The following is a 21,958-nucleotide window of genomic DNA, read 5'->3' as shown; positions in this document are numbered from 1 at the left end:
ATTGTCTTAATTCCTGATTTTTTCCTAATGATCCCATATCTGCCCTCCTGCCAATGAATCAAGGAATCACTAAGGCTGTATGAATGAATTGACTTATATTGGTTATTTCCTTTCTTTTCCACATCAAATGATGGGAGTAGTACTCAAATATCTTGAAGTAGGTTAGTTTCAGCAAATCTAACCTTAACCTGTTTGTCCCATCTTCTATCCTTTCTGAAAATAATGAAAAAATTTACTTGTGTCCCCAATACAATCACCTTTTTGTATTCAGTAGAAAGAATAGTGAACTGAATTGTACACAAAAGTGAAGTTGTAAATTAGGATATTTTTATCTTCGCGTTATCTGACTGCCTGATTATCCTTTATCTTGATGGACCTTAAGTGTGAGTTTTATGATCTAGGGTTTGATCTTATTGTACTCCTATATGTGTTCTGAGGACAGTAAAGTTGGAGTTGGCAGCTTTCTGGTTGGAAGTTGGCACTATCCTGATGCAGGATTATACTCATATATGTGACCTGTGTGTCAGCAGAGAGGAGGAAGAGAAGATCTCTACCTTATTTGGCCTGAGGTGCCAAGTGAGAGAGCACCTGGGCTTTAATTCTTGTTCCAGCTACAGGGCTGAATAGGGATGGTAGATGGTGCCATAAATTACATTCTGGGTGGGTATACAGCCAGGTCAGTGATTTGGGAAGCCCCGCATCTTAGTGCCTTTAGCAGGACACAAAGGACGATGAGACAGGAAAATCCCTATGAGACCAGTCTTCCTCTAAAGGAAGGGCTTCGTTGTGGGCTTGGAAAGTATGCAAGGACCGATGCACAAGACCAACGCTGGTGAAAGACATTACACAAAAGAATAATGATCCTTCCATGTGTTCCCTTCTTTTGGGTTTTCCCAAAAGTTCTCAAGTACATTGCTTCAGAAGACTGGGAGGGTAGGGTGTGATGAAAATAGTACCAGCTTTGGAGGCAAAAAGGTGTGAGCAGCTCAGCCCCACTGTATCCTCATCAGGTCCTCATATATTCAATGCCTGTAATAATATCTCCCTGACAAGTTTCTATGATGATTAATGAGATACCCCTTGGGGAGAATTTTTATTTTATTTATAATTTATTGCTGTCATCTAAGGTAGGTAGATGATAGTAGTTGGAGGATTTTTTATTTGGTTATCAGATGGATGGGTGGTGAATGTATAAGCTTGGAAGTGTTAGAACAGAGCTACATTGCTTAAATGCATTTATTCAATACATGGACATTTGGGATATGGGCGAACAAGGCAGACAAAGACCCTGATCATCTGAAATTTACCTTCTAGTTGAGGGAGGCAGATAATAAGGAAATAGTCCAAAAAATGAATAATATGTGCCTCATGGTGAGTGCTAGGGAGGAAAAATAAAGCCAGGGCACGAATTTTGAGAATGCCTGGAGTAGAAAGGATACTCAGAGACGGCTTCTCTCTGAGCCAATGGAGAAAGAAATACACAACCCAGGGTGGAAGGGGGTTCTAGGCAGAAGTCTCTGAAGTACAAGGACCCTGCAGCTGGAACGACCTTGCAGTGTTTGATGGAATTCCCCAAGGAGATCAACTGACCAGGGTGAGTAGAGGGAGGGATGCATGGTAGGTGACAGGGTTGAGAGGTGGGCAGGGAGGATCATGTAGAGAGGCTTGGGCAAGGAGTTTGAATTTTATCCCAAGTGGGTTGGGAAGCCACTGAAGGGTTTTTAAAAGAATGTCCTGGTTGATGCTGGGTTTAAGAAAGGCGAGAGGTGTTTAGAAGCTTGGAAGAGAGGATGAGGGAGCTTAAAGACAAGAGACAGGATGCTTCTTGGGAAAGAGTTGTGGAGAAACACATCTTCCGCTCTGTCTTCCCATTGGCTTCACTCAAGGGGGAGCCTGGGTGGGAGAGAAACAGACAAGGAATGTCTGTTTGTTCAGAGTGTGGTGTGTGATGGAAGCTCACACCTCTCCTTTGCTAGAGAACCTTCAGATAGTTCTGCACTGGTCAACAATACTTTAGGGGAGTACATCCCAAATGGAGAATGTGAAGAAGTACTCTGTTTGATGTAATGGCTAAGCAGGGTAAGCATAGAAGCTGTGATACGTGGATAAATACCCTAGTGGGCACCGAACATAAACCCATTAAGTGTGCCCTTTTTCCCACCCCTTATATCTCATCCTGGCTTTGCTTTCAACTAGCATCCAAGGCCAATTCCTCATTTGTTGAATGACACTGAACCAGGCTGAATCCCTTCCAAGGTTGACCGTTTATAACCCAATGGCTTTTCATCTCCCAGAGAAGGCAACCTACTCTATGCAAATTTGCCCTCAGTTTTAATCATGGCATTTAGCATAATCATTTGGGGATCAATCTGGAAATCATCAGGGAATTTTTTTCTTTCTACTGTTACCACATATAGCAATTGTGCAGCCCAGTGCAGGAAAGAATTTTGCTTTTGATGTTGCAGGAAATGGAAAGTTGTTGCCGTCAGCCACTTAAAATCATAATTGCTTTTGCACCACAAAAGAAGGCTTGTAAGAAACTAGAAGATGGTCTGGGTAGTTGAAATTCAGTGGTTAATACATCATTGCATAGAAGTGATGCAGCCATGTTTGAGCAGTTTGATTAAAGAACAACTCAAACAGATTCTAGATGATTTAACCTTGACTTATTGTAAGCACAAGGGAGAGACCGTAATTATAACTGACTTCTCTTTTTCTTGGCAGAGTCTAGAGTTCGTTTCGTTTTCACTTCACTTACTGTATTTCCTCTACTCAATTATCTCCTTTTTATTTTTATTTTAATTGACTTTTTAAAATTGAAGTATAGTTGGTTCACAATGTTGTGTTAATTTCTGCTGTACAGCAAAGTGACTAAGTTATACATTTTTTATATTCTTTTCCATTATGGTTTATCCCAGGATATTGAATATAGTTCTATATGTTTTACAGTAGGGCCTTGTTGGTTATCCATTCAATATGTAATACTTTGCATCCACTAACCCCGAATTCCCAGTCCTTCCATGCCCACCTCAATTCCCCTTGGCAACCACAAGTCTGTTCTCTATGTCTATGAGTCTTTCTGTTTTGTAGAGAAGTTCATTTGTGCCATGTATTAGATTCCACATAAAAGTGATAGCATATGGTATTTGTCTCTTTCTGACTTACTTCACCTAAATCTCTAGTTGCATCCACATTGCTGCAAGTGGCATTATTTCGTTCTTTGTTATGGCTGAGTAGCATTCCATTGTATATATTTGCCACATCCTCTTTATCCATTCATCTGTTGATAAGCTCAATTACTTCCTTTTTAGATAATGTTAAGTGTTTTAAGAATCTTACAGTCATTTTCCCTTTTAGCCTTGTCCTGGGGAATCAATCTAGATGACCACAAATAATGCATCATAACTAGCATTTGTAGCTGGTACCAAGAGAATAAATTATAAATTGAATGCTTAACCTTATTTAATAAAGCTAATATATAGCTGTTAGGCATATATGTCTATTTAAATTTAAGTTAATTACAATGAAATAATATTAAGAATCAGTTCTTCAATCACACTAGACACATTTCAAGTGCTCAGTAGCCACACGTGACTAGTGTCTGTGATACTGAAAGCATAGATATAGAATATTTCCCTCATTTCAGGTGATTATTGAACAGCCTGCTTTAGGAGTTTTAATACTTGGAATCAAAAGAAGAGCTCCTTAGAATGTATAAAGAGGTAAGAAATTCTTGTCAAATGGTTTCCATGACATTTTAACTTCACACCCTTTAGCCGCTGACATCTTCAGGAATGGATCTGTATGTTGGAACCAACTAATTACCCCAGAAGAAGAAAAGTGAAGCTAAATTTTCTATAATTTCCGAAATGTTTATATTCCCAAGAAGTTAGGATATTTTGTAAAGTGGTCAAAAGCAATGCAGCAGGTGGAAAGAGGGCCCATCTACTGAGTAATCACAAGGCCCTAGAGCAATGAACTCAGCCATTCCCATCCCTGGAGAAATAAATCGAAGCCTCTTCACTTCCATCTTGACAAACACATTTACATTTCCTCAGTCAATGTGGGAAACAAAACACCTTCCCAAGGATGCAGTTCTCTTGGGGGCCAAGCTGTTTGTCCAGGGGCACACAGAAATACTAGCAACTCCCTTCTCAAACACTACCTTGGTCAAGAGATTGATGAGAACTTAAGCTTGTTCTCTAAGCATAGTTGGAGGGTTCGCCAGCTCTCTGTGCTACTCTCGCCACTCAGACAAAAGTTGTCCTCAGGGCCTGGCTATTGCCCTGGACACTAAATCCACAGGCCTTTTCCTGAAGCTCCTTTGTGGCTGATGCTGATCGTTTCCCCAGCAACTCAGCCTCAAGTAGAGCTTGGAGCCACCATTCTTTATGGTCTCCTAGTGATGCAGGGAAGAACTGTGTGCATATGCACATGTGCATGCTCTCTGAGAACTGTTGGAAACTGTGGTTCTAAGACTTCCTGCATCTTGTGAGCCTCAATTAAAGCCAACTTCCTAGAGCAAAATCCCTGCTCGAATTATATACTACAGGGAGCCAAGGCCTTAGTCCAGTGAGTTCCATTTTTAAAGCTGTGGAATTAAGCATAGAAAGACCTGATGAATGCCTGTAGTCACGCAGCAAGTTAATCATGGAGTCAAGAAATCACTTTTTTAAAAAACTGAAATTCCTATTACGTGGTTAAGAACTTTGTTCCCTTCACTCTGTTCTACTCTCCAAAGATGCTGTGTGAGCCTAGTGGAAAGGGACAGATGGTGTAGATGCTAATTATCACTTAATAGATTTTCCGTGGAATGTTGGTGAGTTTTGTTCAAAGCATCAATGGCAAGTTGGACCTTCTGCATCTCATCATCATGCTGATGATGGGAAGAAGAGAAGCAGGACAAAGATTCATTTTTTCCCCCAGCCTTTTAGTCCGTGACTTGGGTTTGTCTTCTGTTTATGTGCAACAGGCTTTGGAAGACAGGCCATCTCTCTGGCTCTCAGATGTTAAGGAATGGGGCCAAATGTAAAGAAAAAATTCAAGTGGGCGTTTCTCCCACGGTGGTTATCTTTAGTCTATGCTGAGGTCATTTCCTAGTGCGAGAAAGTTGTCTGCTCATGGGCTATGGGCCAAATTCACACTGATTTCTGGAGTCTGGAAAATCACTAACCATCCCAACATATGGGATCAGACTTCTTCAAGGCATAAGCAGGGTTAAAATGCCCTGTGTCTTGTCTTGCCCTTAGTTATCTATATGGAAAACAGGTCTCACAGGTCTAGTGCTGTGCAAAAAAAAAGAGAATGGTTTCAAACCCACATACATTTGTGAGTGGGTGGATAACCACACACTGTGGAAGCAATCTCTTTTACTCCATCGTGACTATGAACATGAGAGCAATTGATCATGTAAATTGAAGTTGAATGAGTCAATATATTACAAGACATGTTCAAAAAGTGGTCTAGGTGTCATAAGACTCTTAAGTTACAGTTGCCATGGCCAAACAATAGTCCTAGTAAGATGAGTGATCCTTTCTTCAGTTCTAGTGGAAGGCAGTGACACATGCTAACCTTTACTGCATAACTGAAAAGATTTAATGGCCCCTTTATGAAGGCTAGGAAAAGCCTCTTTTCCCTGATCACAGCTAAAATATTGGTATGAATGTGCAACCCAAGAATAATTGACAGAAAAGAGTTAAATAGCTTTAATGAACTGAATGCTTATGAGCATGAATAGTTGCCCAGTTAAGCCATATCTTTTGCACATTAAGCTTAGTCATTCTGATCTTTGACATCATTGTGGGAGAACCAGAAAGCATTTGAAATTGATTAGGATAAGACAACATAGCAAAAGATTCTTTAATCTCTAGGGAGATATCACTTGGGAAGGATTTTGTCCGGAAGCATTCCTTCTCATCCTAAATCCTAAGAGAAACAAAAAAACGGTTAGGGGATCACTATTCTGGATCAAAAGACATCAGAGGGACCCTGGGAACCACATGATCAGAGTAGCTTACAGAGATGTGGTGGAAAAGACTTAAGGACCAGTGGTTAGTCTAATCAACACACAGAGCAATATCCCCAGTAGCCTGAATGGTCAGTCAAAGCTGGAAGGAAGTGACCAGTGGATCCACATGTCCTGTGACAACAGATTTGGAATGTGTCCTTTAAAACCTGGGGAAGTGCCTAATAAACTCATTGACTCCCTGACCATGTGGCCAAGGGTGGCGTCTGGCATGATAATGCGGAGAAGTGTCACTTCCTCTGCCAAGTGTGTGTCTGAAAAGAGGCAGAAGCAAATGAAATGTTAGAGGCGACAGCAGCAGCCACTGTATACTGAACTGAAGCATGCCAGAGGCCTCACCGCAGACAAAAAGAAGTAAGCCAGGCGCACAAGCATGAAAAGTCAAAGGAAAACAAGACCAAGAATAAAACTGGAACGTTGCTAATTTTAGCTAGATGCATTCACTGCTCTCATAGTGAGAGCAACTGACAATCCTACAAGAAAATAACTAGTTGACACGCACTGTAATTAGTGAATTTTGACCCTACATTGTTTAGCAAATCTATAAGCAGTTCACTCATTGGGTTCCAAAGCTTGTGCTTTCAAAGAACCAAATTAAAGAAACCTGTTCAAACATTATTACTACTTGTAAAATGGATGGTCTCTTTCTAGTTTTAAGGTTTTGTTCTTATTATGTTTTTTCAAAATGATTACAACATTTAGGTATTGGATCTAAAAAGTCTGAGACCAGATAGAGGACTGCCAACTTGCCTAACATGGTCTTGGTGTCTAAGCATGGAAAATCTCAATTGTGTCTTCCAGGTGGCAAGAGGCACAGATAATCATTATATAGTCGGCTTCTAAACTGAGAATCTTCCTGACTCCAGTATTACCAAAAATTAGTATTCATTTCCTGAATACCAACTATGTGCAGTGTATTGCATTTGCCACACATCATTTTTTAACATGACCTTGTGTTTCTCTCATAGCATACCTGGAAGGGTGAATTACTATTCCCAATCTAAAGAAGAAGATATTGTATATTAATACATCTGTGTAGAATCTAGAAAAATGGTCTAGAAAAATATGATCTTATTTGCAAAGCAGAAATAGAGACATAGATATAGAGAACAAACATATGGAAACCAAGGGGGAGGGGGGAGTGAGTTGAATTGGGAGATTAGGATTGACACTATACGCCATTGATACTATGTATAAAATTGGTGACTAATGAGAACATTCTATATAGCACAGGGAACTCTACTTAATGCACTGTGGTGGCCTGAATGGGAAAGAAGTCCAAAAGGGAGAAGATAGATATATATAATGGCAACCCACTCCAGTACTCTTGCCTAGAAAATTCCGTGGATGGAGGAGCCTGGTGGGCTACAGTCCATGGGGTCGCAAAGAGTCGGACACGACTGAGCGACTTCACACATAGCTGATTTCCTTTGCTGTAAAGTAGAAACGAACACAGCATGGTAACGTTGTAAATTTTAAACTACCCTTCAATAAAAATTAAGGTATAAAAGATAAGGACACTGTGTATAAGGGGTCAAGTGGAATCTTCCTCCCCATTTTCTCACAGCTGCCCCTAGAGCCTGCTGCTCAGAGTGTCTACTTTAGAGAAACAACAGCTGCCTCTAAGGGCTTTCTGATGGGTGCATCAATTTTGAAGAATGAAATAAAAGGCATCCTAGGCATGGCCAAAATAAAAATTAATTAATAATTTTTAAAGGCATACTAGGAAAACATAAGTAGAAGAAGAATAGAAGAAAAAAGCTAGGGGGGAAAACCTGTCTTTTCTCATAGAATAATGATTATTTCTAGAGAAAATTAAGAAGTCTTCAAAAAGTTGCTCAAACTATGAATTTAGCAGGGTCTATGGATGAAAGCAATGGCACCCCACTCCAGTACTCTTGCCTGGAAAATCCCATGGACGGAGGAGCCTGATAGGCTGCAGTCCATGGGGTCGCTAAGAGTCGGACACGACTAAGCGACTTCACTTTCACTTTTCACTTTCACGCTTTGGAGAAGGAAATGGCAACCCACTCCAGTGTTCTTGCCTGGAGAATCCCAGGGGTGGAGGGGCCTGGTGGGCTGCCGTCTATAGGGTCGCACAAAATTGGACATGACTGAAGCAACTCAGAAGTAGCAGCAGCAAGGATGAAAGGTTGTTATACAAACAACCACTATATGTCTGTGTACCGGCATTGAACAGTTGGAAATGAGATTTTAAAATGTCGCTTTTGGTCTCTAGATTTTTTGGATGATATGTGGTGGATGAACAAGAGGCAGCTCTATTATCAAGTCCTAAATTTTGGAATGATTGTCTCCTCGACACTAATGATCTGGAAGGGGTTAATGGTCATAACCCGAAGTGAAGGTCCGATTGTAGTGGTGCTCAGTGGCAGCATGGAACCTGCATTTCATAGAGGAGATCTCTTTCTAACAAATCGAGTTGAAGATCCCATACGAGTGGGAGAAATTGTTGTTTTTAGGATAGAAGGAAGAGAGATTCCTATAGTTCACCGAGTCTTGAAGATTCATGAAAAGCAAAATGGACATGTCAAGTTTTTAACCAAAGGAGATAATAATGCAGTTGATGACCGAGGCCTCTATAAACAAGGACAACATTGGTTAGAGAAAAAAGATGTTGTGGGGAGAGCAAGGGGATTTGTTCCTTATATTGGGATTGTGACGATCCTCATGAATGACTATCCTAAATTTAAGTACGTTGTGCTCTTTTTGCTGGGTTTACTTGTGCTGGTCCATCATGAGTAAGAAGTCTGCCTTGCTGTTCCTGGAAGATGCTGTACTTTTTGTTACTGAATGTTTGGAGTAGATGTCGATCTGTGGTTGGTGGAATGGAGAACATATGTCAGCGCTTCTTGGTAGGACTGGTTTGCATTAGTTTGTGTTTCCACGCCAGAGTATGTGTGGGCGGGTGTGTGCACCACCACGCGCACTCGAGGGGACTTTCAATCACAGATTTTCTTATGTTGTCACTGTCACACTTCGCATTTTTGTACATCAGTGAATTTTTTATATTAAAAGGTTGAGCCAAAAAAAAATGTCGCTTTTATACAAATAGAATTCCTGGAAAGCAGTAGAATCTGGAGGATTTATCCTTGAGGGAATCTGCAATCCAGCAGAAAAGAGGAGTCCACACAGAACAGGTGGTAAGAAAATAAAAGTGTTCTGCATTTTACCTCCAAAGAGTTGAGACTCCTCAAACAAACTTTTACACAGGCCCAAAGTGATGAACTTTCCTGAAACCTCACCACTCATAAACCCAAAAGCTGGGATGTGAAATTCTGGCCTACGACTCAAAACTCTCTTTTTTTCCTGCCACAACATCCCTGAATGTGTACTGTGAATGGAGAGAGATCTGATATACACACTATTCAAATACTTGAAGGTTCAAAGATTCTTCCTGATCTCTCAGCAGTTCCATTTGGTTTTAGATTGGCTTTCAAAGTCCAATATTATGATAATACTATCTCATATTCACATAATAGTATTACTAAGCTATACCATGCATTACCTCACTGGATCCTCACAATGACTTGTTGATAAGGAAAGGCTCAAATGATCTTGTTTTGTAGATCGATATGTAGATTGGCTCAAGTTTTTTTTTTAATTGAAGTACAGTTGACTTTGTTGTTGTTCACTTGCTCAGTTGTGTCTGACTCTTTGCACCCCATGGATTGCAGCACTCCAGGTTTCCCTGTCCTTCACCATCTACCAGAGCTTGCTTAAACGCATGTCCATTGAATAGGTGATGCCATCCAACTGTCTCATCCTCTGGCATCCCCTTCTACTTCCGTCCCTCTTTCCCAGCATCAGGGTCTTTTCCAATGAGCCAGCTCTTCGCATCAGAACAGTTGACTTACAACATTATATTAGTTTCAGTGTACAGCACAGTAATAGATAATTTTATTGACTATACTCCATACAGTTATCATAAAATATTGACTGTATTTCCTGTGTTGTATATTATATTCTTGTAACTTATTTATTTTATACCTAGTAGTTTTGCCTTGACCAATGTCATGTTGCTTATACATAGCAGGATTAGAAATGGAGCAGAAACTTGCTGCCAAAACATCAGTCCACAAAGAGCACCAGGGTTGGCCAACAGACTGATTTCATTCATTCAAGCAGTTGAGTTGTTGACTTAGACAACATCTGAGCCCTGGAGTATATTTAAGGAAATGCAAGCTGTTACATCCATTTACCTGCATCAGTGTTCTGATGAGGATGGAGACAGGGAAGGTAGGCCTCATGTTTGAGAGAATGCCATCTGTTGTAGAAAGAAATGTGAACTCATTTGTAATAAGCCTATCTTTTTTTAAATTGGAGATGTTATGACTGAAAGCTTCACTTGGAAGAGTTGAACTCCTCAGTTTTAGAGATCACAAACTCAAAACATTTCAGAGTTGCAAAGTGATTATAGAGTCCTTCTGGCTGAACCTCCTCTTTCCTAGTGGAGGGAGCAGAAGCTCCAAGACTGTAGCTGATTCCTTATGGTCACACCACCAATTAGCGACAAAACTGGTCTTAAGAGACCACAGCCAGACGCCAGTCTACTTCTGTGGTCTTATACCCCACACTTGGGAATATTTCCCTGTTTTTAGTTTGTACTAAAAATGTTTTTACTGTAGTATAGTTGACTTATAATGTTGTATTAGTTTCTGGTGTACAACAGAATGATTCAGCTATACATATGTATTCTTTTTTTATATTATTTTCCATTATGGTTTTTTATAGGATATTGAATATATTTTCCCTGTACTAAACAATAGGACCTTGTTGTTTATCCATCCTATATACAATAGTTTCTAGTTTGTATTCGTTTTAATACTAACTTTCAGGTCTCTGGTTTCTAAATAGTTATGATTTTGGAATACAAATGAAAGCAGCTTAGAAACTCCATACCAGACCCACTGCGGGGCCACAAGAGGGTACTGCAGAATGTGGGTCACTCCCAGGGCCGTGTCATCCCCTGGAGTTCCCACTGTGAGCACAGAGGACAGTCTCATAGGTCATCTTGCTCTATGACTTCTCATCTTAAAGGACTTGTCAAAGTTGGCCACATAGGTCCTTAAAAATACTGCAGAGTTCTTTGAAGTAGGTTGTTTATTTTTCCTGAAACATCTGCTATTCATCTTATTTGTGTTTTGAAATGCAAGTTTTTTAGCCAGCAATTTGAAAGAGAAGTCTAATCAAAATTAAGTATATCAATTCAATGTGATTTTTCCCATCAGATCTACCTAACCTCCTGGAGAAGGAAATGGCAACCCACTCCAGTACTCTTGCCTGGAAAATCCCATGGACAGAGGAGCCTGGTAGGCTACAGTCCACGGGGTTGCAAAGAGTTGGACACAACTGAGCAACTTCACTACACTACTACACTACCATAACCTCCTATTGATTCATTCTTTCATCAGCTACTTAGTAGGTGTTTACTACATGCTAGAAACTATAGTAGCTACTTGGGAAATAGAAGTGAACAAAACAAAGTCCTTGCTATCGAGAGGCTTTCATTCCAGGGGAAAGAGACAATAAACAAAGGTGTAATTCACTTTTTCTAATTAATTTATATCAGATGTTGATGAGTGCTATGGCAAAGAAGCATGGGAAGGGAGGGCAGGGAGTGTGGTGTGGTGGTGGTGGTGATTGTGATGTAATTTATATAGGGTGCTTACGTAAGGCTATTCTGCTAATGTGGCATTTGTGCAGAGACCTGATGGAAGTGGAGAAACAAGCCACGTGACTATCTGGGTGAAGAACTTTCCAGACAGAGGTAACAGTAAGGCATAGGCCCTGAGTTAGGAGATTGCTTGGTATGTTCAGTTCAGTGCAGTCGCTCCGTCGTGTCTGACTCTTTGCGACCCCACGGACTGCAGCACGCCAGGCCTCCCTGTCCATCACCAACTCCCGCAGCTGGCTCAAACTCATGTCCATCGAGTTAGTGATGCCATCCAACCATCTCATCCTCTGTCATCCCCTTCCCTTCCTGCCTTCGATCTTTCCCAGCGTTGTATGTTCAGGAAATGGCAAAGAAGTCCTGCATGGCTGGAGTGGAGGGAGTGAGGTGAAGAGTCAGAGGAGCTGAGATCAGGGAGGTAGCAAGACCAGGTCACGTAAGGCCTAGAATGTTACTCAGCTTTAAAAAAGAATGCATTTGAGTTGATGGATGAGGTGGATGAACCTAGAGCCTATTATACAGAGCTAAGTAAGTCAGAGAGAGAAAGACGAATATTGTATATTAATGCAGGTGTATGGAATCCAGAAAGAAGGTACTGATGGACCTGTTCGCAGGGCAGCAGTGGAGATGTAGACATAGAGAACAGACTTGTGGACACAGTGTGGGAGAGAGGGTGGGGCACATGGAGAGAGTAGCATGGAAACGTATACATTACCATATATAAACCAGATAGCAAGTGGGAATTTGCTGGGTGACACCGGGAGCTCAACCTGGTGCTCTGTGACAACCTAGAGGGGTGAGATGGGGTGGGAGATGGGAGGGAGGGTCAAGAGGGAGGAGACGTGTGTCTGCCTGGCTGCTTCGTGTTGATGTATGGCAGAAATTGGCATCGTATTGTAACGCAATTATCTTCCAACTTTAAAAAAAGGTTAAAAACAATGGGACTTTCACCTTTTTTAAGTTAAGTTATAAAACTTGAGATATAATTTACATATAATAATAAAATGTGAGATCTCAAGTATTTGTTTTGAAGGGCTTTGGTGATTATATATGTCCTGTAACCACCACAAAGCCAAATGTAGGACATTTCATCATCTCAGAAGGTTCTCATGAACTAGTCAATGTTCTAGTCAATTCTCCCTTCAGCCCAGAGGTAAACAGGGTTCTGATTTTTATCACTGTTCTTGAACTTCAAAAAAAAATGGAATTATGTAGTATGTATGCTTTTGAGTCTGATTTCTTTTATTCAGTATATTGTTCCAGAGACTCATCCATGTAGTTGTCTTTATTGGTAGTTCATTGCTTCCCAGGTGGTGCTAGTGGTAAAGAACCCACCTGCCAACGCAGGAGATGTAAAAGATGCAGGTTTGAGCCCTCATTTGGGAAGATCTCCTGGAATAGGAAATGGCAATCCACCTCAGTATTCTTGCCTGGAAAATCTTATGAACCAAGGAGCGTGGTAAGCTACAATCCATAGCGTTGCAGAGTCAGACTCAAATGAAGTGACTTAGCATGCATGCATTGCTGAGTGATATACCATTGAATAAATACATCACAGTTAGCTTATCCATAGTTTTGATGAGTATTTAGTAAATATTTTTGAATAAAATTGCCATGAATATTTTTTTTTCTGGTACCTTTTGACCACCTTCACCCATTTCCCCATCCCCCATCCCCTGCCTTCAGCAACCACCAATCTGTCCTATGTTTCTATGAGTTAGGCCGTGAATATACTTGAATGGGTCTTTTTGTGGTTATGTGTTTTCATTTTTCTTGGGCCCATACATAGGAGTGGAGCTGCTGGGTCATAGGCTGATAATGGGGATTCTCCAGGCAAAAATACTGGAGTGGGTTGCCATGCCCTCCTCCAGGGGATCTTCCCAACCCAGGGATCAGACCCAGGTCTCCTGCATTGCAGGCAGATATCTTTACCATCTGAGCCACCAGGGAAGCCCATGATAACATGTTTAACTTTTATATAAAACAGCCAAAGCGTTTTCCCAAGTGATGTGCCACTTTACATTTCCACCAGCAGTGTTTAAGAATTTCAGTTGTGCCACATACTCACTTACATTTGGTATTGTCAGGTGGGTTTCTTTGTTTTTGTTCTAATTGTTTGAACACAGTTTGAAATACACTTCACTGTGGTTTTAATTTGCATTTATCTGCTGACTACGGATATTGAGCACACTTTCATGAGCTTTTGGGCATCTGCCTATCCTTTTTGGGCTTCCCAGATGTTGCTAGCAGTAAAGAACCTGCCTGCCAATCCAGGAGACATAAGAGACATGGGTTCGATCCCTGGCTTGGGAAGATCTCCTGTGGGGGAGCATGGCAACCCACTCCAGTACTCTTGCCTGGAGAATACCATGGACAGAGAAGTCTGGTGGGCTACAGTCCTTGGGGTTGCAAAGAGTCAGAAATGATTGAAGCATATCCTTTTTAGATGAAGTGTATGTTCGTATGTCTTGCTCAGTCTTTTAAAATCAGGTGTTTGTATTTCATTGTTATTTGAAGCAGTTTTAAAGGTAGATTTTGGTAAGACTCCTTTCACAGATCTTTCTCTCTCTCTCACCTATCTATGTATGTATCTGCCTCTATTTTTTTTAATTAAAGCCTGCAGGTTGCAGATTTACTTCCTTAATGGCATCTTTGGCTAGATAGGATTTGTAATAGGTGTGAAATTTTTTTTATCATTTTTCTTTTATGATTAGTACTTTTTGTGTCCTGTGTAAGAAATTTTGGTCTACTCCAAGGTCATGGACATGTTTAGAAAGATTATGGCTTTTGCTTTAGGATTTAGTTCTGAGATCCACCTTGAATTAATTTTTGTGAATACAGTAAGGGGGGATAAGCTGCAGATAGTTTCAGCACTGTTGGTTAAACTTGGATTTTTCCATTGAATTGTCTCTGCAGAAGTTTGTTTTCACCCTAAGTGAGAAGAAAGCTGCTGGAGGGTTTGAAGTGCTCCCTGAAGGCAATTAATACTTTTCACCTTGTATACTAGTTGCTTATGTGCCTGCCTTAAAACACATCCACACAGACGTTGAAAACTGGGACTGTATCTTGCTTGGGTTTTTACCCTCAGCCTCACACCTAGCCTCGTGCTTGGCATGTCATAGTAATTGGTGAATGAATGGATGGAGTCCAACAAATGACAAATTAGCCTCCCGCCCCCGATCCCGGCCCCTGCACTGTGTAGTGCATGGGTATACTCATTTGTCTGTGTTCCATATGGCTCCCACCCAAACTATGATCATTTCCCCTAGCTTTGTTAGTCCCAGATTTATAGGGCATTTCTAATGTGTGTGCAGGATTATATGTATTTCTTTGACCCACGCCACATAAACATATACTGGCCCCTTGCATGGTTAACTTAGCTTCTATTTTTGTTCCCATCTCTACTTGTCCTATTTGGGTAAAGAAGATTAAAAAGCATATGTGGAACAGAGAACTGGCATCTGGATTGCAGCCTGGTTGCAGCTCTCCCAAGTCTCCTAAAGTGCCCAGAAAAACTCAGAAACAAGAAAGAATGCTCACCACAGCCCTGAAAAGGATGATTGTCAGACAGCCTATCGCCAAGATCCAGCAGAGGTGGAGGGAGGGGAAAAAAGCTTTTGACACCTATCAGAGTCTTCCTCTTACAGAAACCCTTGGTTTATTTCAGCCAGAAAACTCAGTACCTCTCTCCTACTTCTGAGGGGCTCCTGCTTTTTTCAGTGGCCACAAAGCTGTTTCCCCGTTTACCCTTCCTTCTTTCTCTATCCACCCAACCTTAACAATTCCCCCAAACTCAACAGGATGGAAAAAAGGGAGGGATATTTTTTCCCTCTCTTGAAGCATGTTTAATTGCATCTTAGGAAGTATAGTTCCAAAAATTCAGACTTACATGAGCTCAAGAAGTAAAGATTTATCCCAGAAGTACTCTAGAAGTACTCTATAAGCTGGAGTTGGAGTTTTTCATGTACATTGAGTCAGAATCTCAAAAAAACAGACAATGGAGGCAGGAGGAGATGCTCCCCCAGGACAGCAGAGCTGTGTTAGAGTCTGGAGTTTGGATAGACACTGCACATCCACCTGTGGTCCAGCTGTAGGCATGAGATCATCATACAAGTGAAGGGGGAGGGTGTAGATGAGGCTAAGTCCATACCATGTATGATTGCTGTCTCTAAGTCAAGAGAGGGCTCGTATTATTTAAGTGGTCATCCAGAAAAAATAAATAGTCTAAAAGATGACTTAGAGCCAGTGGAAAAAATTGCCACAGATCTCAAGAAAGGGAGCGTTGATCTTAAAAGTTTAGAGGAAAATAAGACCTCTAAAAATTGTCTAATGCAGGAACCAGAAATGACCCCCAAAGTGTGGTATTCATAATATCTTTTGAGATTTAAACCTTTCTTAAGATTGGTAACACTTTCTACCTTGCATTATAGTTGTTTATAGTGTTTATTTCCTGATACATTTTGATATGGGGGCATATCTTGCTTTAGGGGGCATATCTTGCTTTAGAACCTAGCGTGGTGCTTGTTATGTCATAGATTCTGAATGAATGAATGAATTGCAGCAAATGACAAATGGGCTCTTTTTTCTTGTTTAGTATGTGAATGTACTCATTTGTCTATGTTCCCTATGGCCTTTAAAAATAGAAAAACCACAAGGTCATTGGAATGTGGAGGAATGAGATGAAAATGGAAATGAGAAATGGATAAAATATGCCTGAAAGCGAAAATCTCAAGAGCAGTATTAAAACCCTTATTAGAAGCAGTAAATAACTGAACTGAACCAGTTCAGAAGTGAACCATTATTGGAGAAGATAAATTAGAAATCTCTCTCGAAATGCAGAGAATAGGGGAAAGATATGCAAATGGCAGGAGAGATATTGTTAGATATTGCAGGCAAGGAATGGATTTCCAACCTAAAAACTGTATGTATTTTTGAGTTGGTAATAATAACCAGAACAGAAATCCTTGTAAAGACTCTGAAGAAACAATTTTCTGTACTGAAATTAAGAATATGGTTGTCACACAGCAGGCAAAATGAATGACCATATTTCTGGATCACACCGATAAAGCAGATTATCTTGAAAATCTCTGTGGACATTGTCTAGCTTCATGGCCTGGAACAATTTTCTGAGCCTCAGTTTCTTTATGTTGAAACGATTAGTAGGAAGTTACTAGGTCCCTGCTTAGACTTGATTATCTTACAATTTCATAAATGTTTTGAGGACTAGAGTGCCTAAAATACTGATTATTTTAACGTCACACTTGAGAAAGAGGAAGCAGTTGAGTTTGGTTTAAGTCCCTCCAACCAAGGCTGTATTTCCCCTTTAACATCATCTGCTCCAGGGTGTTAACTGGGATTCCAGGAATGTTATAAGCTCCCCAGATGTTCTCCTAATAGCAGCAGGGCCTCACGGCTCCAGCAGCATTCTCTTCTTGCTCTGTTCCTCTCTCACAGAAGAGTTAGGGCACAAGACCTCTTCTCCTTGAACTCCTATGAAGTCTGTGTGTCCCTTTAAAAGTTCCTTTAAGCCCTGCAATAATTTTTCGCTCCCTCAGCCCCTCCTTTCAGCTTAGGCATCAAGCACCTTTTCTGAGAGCTTACTCAAGGCTTCAATAAAATCTCATCAGTGAACACAGGTTTCAACAATGCCCATTTTCGGAGCCCTACTGTGGTGTTGGAGAAGACTCTTGAGAGTCCCTTGGACTGTAAGGAGATCCAACCAGTCCATCCTAAAGGAAATCAGTCCTGGGTATTCATTGGAAGGACTGATGCTGAAGCTGAAACTCCAGTATTTTGGCCACCTGATGCGAAGAGCTGACTCATTTGAAAAGACCCTGATACTGGGAAAGATAGAAGGCAGGAGGAGAAGGGATGACAAAGGATGAGATGGTTGGATGGCATCACTGACTCAATGGACATGAGTTTGGGTAAACTCTGGGAGTTCGTGATGGACAGGGAGGCCTGGAGTCCATGCTGCAGTCCATGGGGTCGCAAAGAGTAGGACATGACTGAGCAGCTGAACTGAACTGAAAATGTAAAGTACTTCATGTACTTTAAATGTAAAGAATTAGCTTTACATTTAAAATGTAAAGAGTTAGCTTTTAGCAAGTACTTTACATAAAATGGCTGGATGGCAGATCCAAATCATTTAGCGCTGCCCACCCCCCCACCCCCACCAACCCTGATTGCTATCAGACTTCCCTGGTAGCTCAGTTGGTAAAGAATCCTGCCTGCAATGCAGGAAACCCCGATTAAACCCTGATTCAATTCCTGGGTTGAGAAGATCCGCAGGAGAAGGGATAGGCTACCCACTCCAGTATTCTTGGGCTTCCCTTATGGCTCAGCTGGTAAAGAATCCACCTGCAATGCAGGAGGCCTGGGTTTGATACCTCGGTTGGGAAGATCCCCTGGAGAAGGGAAAGGCTACCCACTGCATTATTCTGGCCTGGAGAATTCCATGGACTGTATAAGTCCATGGGGTTGCAAAAAGTTGGCCACAACTAAGAGACTTTCACTTTCACTTTTCACCCACAACCCTGGAAAATTCCAGGGACAGTGAAATCTCGCAGGCTACAGTCCATAGGGTTGCAAAGAGTTGGACAAGACTGAGCGACAAAACCACCACCACCACCACCATTTACCAGAGATAGCCATGGGCTGTGTTTGAAAAGGAGCTCATTGTTCAAAGTTTTCACTTCCCTTGTAACTTTTGTTGCCTAAAATGAATGCTGTCTCCCTTCTTTCTCCTTTTCCCTGATCTCTGGAGTCAATTCTAGTGGCCGTATGCATGTGTGTGTGTGTGTGTGTATTTGCAGACATGTACAGACTTAGCTCCAAGAAGGAACAGACATGAATTGCACCAGTCAGAATAGGCACACCCTCTCCTGTCTTGCTAGATCCCACTCCAGGTTGTCTAAAAAGTCACTCCAGTGCCAGATTTTTAGCAACAATAGCAATGGGCAGACATCATCTGTGCTATAAACAATAAATACGTTTAGGGGAAAAAGTGGCTGATAGTAGAAGCCGCTGGCAAGTGTTTCAAAGGCATCTTTTCCCCCAAAGAACGTGCAGAGGTGGAGCAGCCAAGCCGCCCCGGCCCGTGCACTTTATTTACAAATGGTCTGGTTGCCCCATTTGTGACCACGCAGCTTGGCGCTGGGCTTCCTCAATTCAGACCCCAGAATACAGTTTATTTGTGTTATGACTCCATCCAAAACGTTCCAGGGAAGCCAACTCCCCTCACCCCATTAAAAAGGCATACTACGTATTTTTACTAGCCCGCGGAGCTCGGCGTCCGGAGGTAACAATATGTGCTTTGTTACTGCACAAGTTTGCTGCGAAGTGTGCTGTAATCTTTGCCAGGGGTCTGCAGCTCTTTCCCAAGAGAGTTCACAGCCCTGAGGAACACTTCAAACTGCTTAACGGCCTGCCCGAGCCTTGCCTTTTATGGTATTTTTCTTCGGCACATGGGAATGACAACCACTTAGAGTGTCAGCCAGGGAGGAACAGTTGACAGCAAAAAATCCACTCTGCTCTCAGTCCCAGGGTGTCCTATCTACCTCCAACTGTTGGTCTCTGAGCCCGTTCTCTGATAACAAACTTGGGAATGCCAGTAGGTTTGGAGGGAAATACGAGTCACTTAGAAACGCTCGCCTGATAATTCTCTTTTAGAGAGCACAGAAGAATGTCTTCCCCTCACCCTGGTAAGTTAGTTAATAAGCACAGCGCACAAGAAGCCCCAAATATATGGAAGAAATAAGAGTAAAATACAGGGTACAGTGTAGGTGCTTGACCTCATATGCTAATGTTTTCAAAAGTTTATCTTATTGAAGTATAGTTCACTTACAATGAGGTTAATTTCTGATGTACAGCAATGTGATTCAGCTGTACGTAAATATATTCTTTTTCATATTCTTTTCCATTATGGTATATTACAGGATATTGAATATAGTTCCCTGTGCTATACAGTAGGACCTTGTTGTTTAATATGCTTATATTTAATCATTTAATTTAATTCAATCTTTAGGTCAGAGTTAACAGAAATAAATTTGCTTATTAATTATTAACCCTTGTTAATTAATGATTATTAAAACCATATTGATAGACCCCAATGCTGGGAAAGATTGAGGTCAGGAGGAGAAGGGGGCAACAGAGGATGAGATGGTTGGATGGCATCACCGACTCAATGGACATGAGTTTGAGCAAGCTCTGGGAGATGGTGAAGGACAGGCAGGCCTGGTGTGCTTCAGTCCATGGGGTCGCAAAGAGTCGGACACAACTGAGCGACTGAACAACAACAAAAGAACCATAGGGAAGTGTCCTCACATGCAGAGTCTCGGGTTCTAGCCCAATAGCAAAAAGCACTAACTGTATTCCCCGGAGGTTGAAGGAAGGATGGCATAAATCTGGCTCAGGCACTGTTGTGTCTTAGAGCTAGTATCTTGTTTAATCATCTCGGCAACTCGATGAGGTAGTAGCATTCTTTCCTCATTTTGCAGCTGAAGACACCAGGGTACAGAGAGGTTAAGAAGCTTGTCTAAAGTCACACAGCTGGTTCACAGGAGCCTAGAGTTTAAACCCAGGCCATCTAGCTCCATGAGGGTTTTAACAGACATGGGGTGAGGCTCAGTGGGCATGGCAGAGATGGCAGAGGGAACAAGAGAAAAAGCATGGAAGAGGGAACAGGCATGTGTCTGGTTGGAATAAAGCGTGTGTAAGTGGGTAGCGGGAAATCACGCCAGAAATAAGGTACCAGTATATCGTGGAGGGCCTTGAATGCTGAGGTGAATGCTCCATAATTATTATGATTGCCACTACTACTACAAACCATTATCTTCTAGTTTTAAAAAATTGTTTATGGCATCTGAACTAAATATGTAATAGTCTATGTCTATTTTGCTGTGTACCTAAAATGGTCAAATTCACCAGCCTCATTTTTTTACCCTTGACCTACAAGTGGTTGATGTCAAGCTGCCACACTGATTTTCAACTTAAAAAAACCTCTGGTATTGGGTCTGTCATTAAAAATGCCTTCCTACATAGATGCTCTACTCCAGAAACGGTATTCAAATTCTACTTGATTCCATTTCTGAGTAATCCCTTACAAATTTGCCTAGGTAACAGTGTTTTGGGTTTAAGCAGACTTTGATATAAAACCATCCACAATCATGCAAAATCATAAGAAGAGCTGAAGAATGAAGGAGTTTTTCTTGCCAGTCACAGAGAAACATTTCTAAGTAAAAGACAAAATCATACATGATGTCCCTAAATGTTGCCCCTGTGGGGAGGGTCCAGTAAATATTGAGTTAGGAAGTAAGATTCCTCTGATTTCTAAAAGACTATAACACTGTAATTTTCAAGACCACAAAATGGCTCCACCAAAGGTATTATTTTGACCAGTTTTATCAAAATATTTACCAGGTAGATGTGGGGGAAGCGGGGCTTTGAGCCCAGGCAGACACGCCCAGCCCCTGTGCAATTTTAATTTTGCGCTTGGTGAGCTGAGCTTCTGTTCTGCACCAGGGGCATGTAGACTGCCCAGGTCCTTGTTCCCAATAGGGCACTAGAGCCTGTAAGCAATCAGGTACTATAAGAGGAACAAGAAAAATGGACCAGGGGCGGGGGAGGTCTGCAAGATGGCAAACCCTTTGCTTTTTGTATTCTTTGTACCAATATCTTGTGGCTCAGCTGGTAAAGAACCCGCCTGCAATGTGGGAGATCTGAGTTCGATCCCTGGGTTGGGAAGGTCCCCTGGAAAAGGGAAAGGCTCTCCAGTATTCTGGCCTGGTGAATTCCATGGACTGTATATTCCATAGGGTCGCAAACAGTCAGACATGACTGAGTGACTTGAAAAAAAAAATAGAAATAGAGTCCTGATGTTTCGTAAGTTAAATGGCTGACTCCATGTGTTGTCCTGTGGTGTGTCTTATTATGACTGGCAGTGACAGGTTTATGCTCTGGGTTGGGGAACTGCAGTTTGATGTTGAGATGGGATGTGTTTCCTCTTAGGGCCCCCAGGACAATGGGGCCATCTGCTTTAAGAGTGAGGCCACAGCACAGCTTTTGTATTGCCATCTCTATGGCAACACCCTGGGCTGCCCATTAGCCTTTGCAGGAGTTGGCCTAACAGGTCAGGGTGCCCTTCAGAAGAACCCAGGCCTTTCACAATATGTACTGGGCCACCTCCACGTTTCTTCAGCAGACTATTTTAATTGGTCACATACCCTGCCTTAGAATCACTT

At 41.6% G+C, this 21,958-nt stretch overlaps 2 protein-coding genes across 4 annotated transcripts in view; both read left to right on the top strand.

Moving 5' to 3' along the window:
- The window catches only part of PALM2AKAP2 (PALM2 and AKAP2 fusion), a 490,983-nt gene that overhangs the window by 85,373 nt on the left and 383,652 nt on the right, over positions 1 to 21,958 (top strand). The gene's annotated exons all lie outside the window — the stretch shown is intronic.
- On the top strand, positions 8,263 to 8,908 carry LOC122709960 (signal peptidase complex catalytic subunit SEC11A-like). The gene has a single exon (XM_043927351.1). The coding sequence runs from the start codon at positions 8,279 to 8,281 to the stop codon at positions 8,786 to 8,788; it is 510 nt and encodes a 169-aa protein (XP_043783286.1). The 5' UTR covers positions 8,263 to 8,278; the 3' UTR covers positions 8,789 to 8,908.

This window comes from Cervus elaphus, chromosome 16 (assembly GCF_910594005.1).
Source record: "Cervus elaphus chromosome 16, mCerEla1.1, whole genome shotgun sequence".
In the NCBI taxonomy this organism is placed as follows: Eukaryota; Metazoa; Chordata; class Mammalia; order Artiodactyla; family Cervidae; genus Cervus; species Cervus elaphus.
This window is presented reverse-complemented; position numbering and strand designations above follow the sequence as displayed.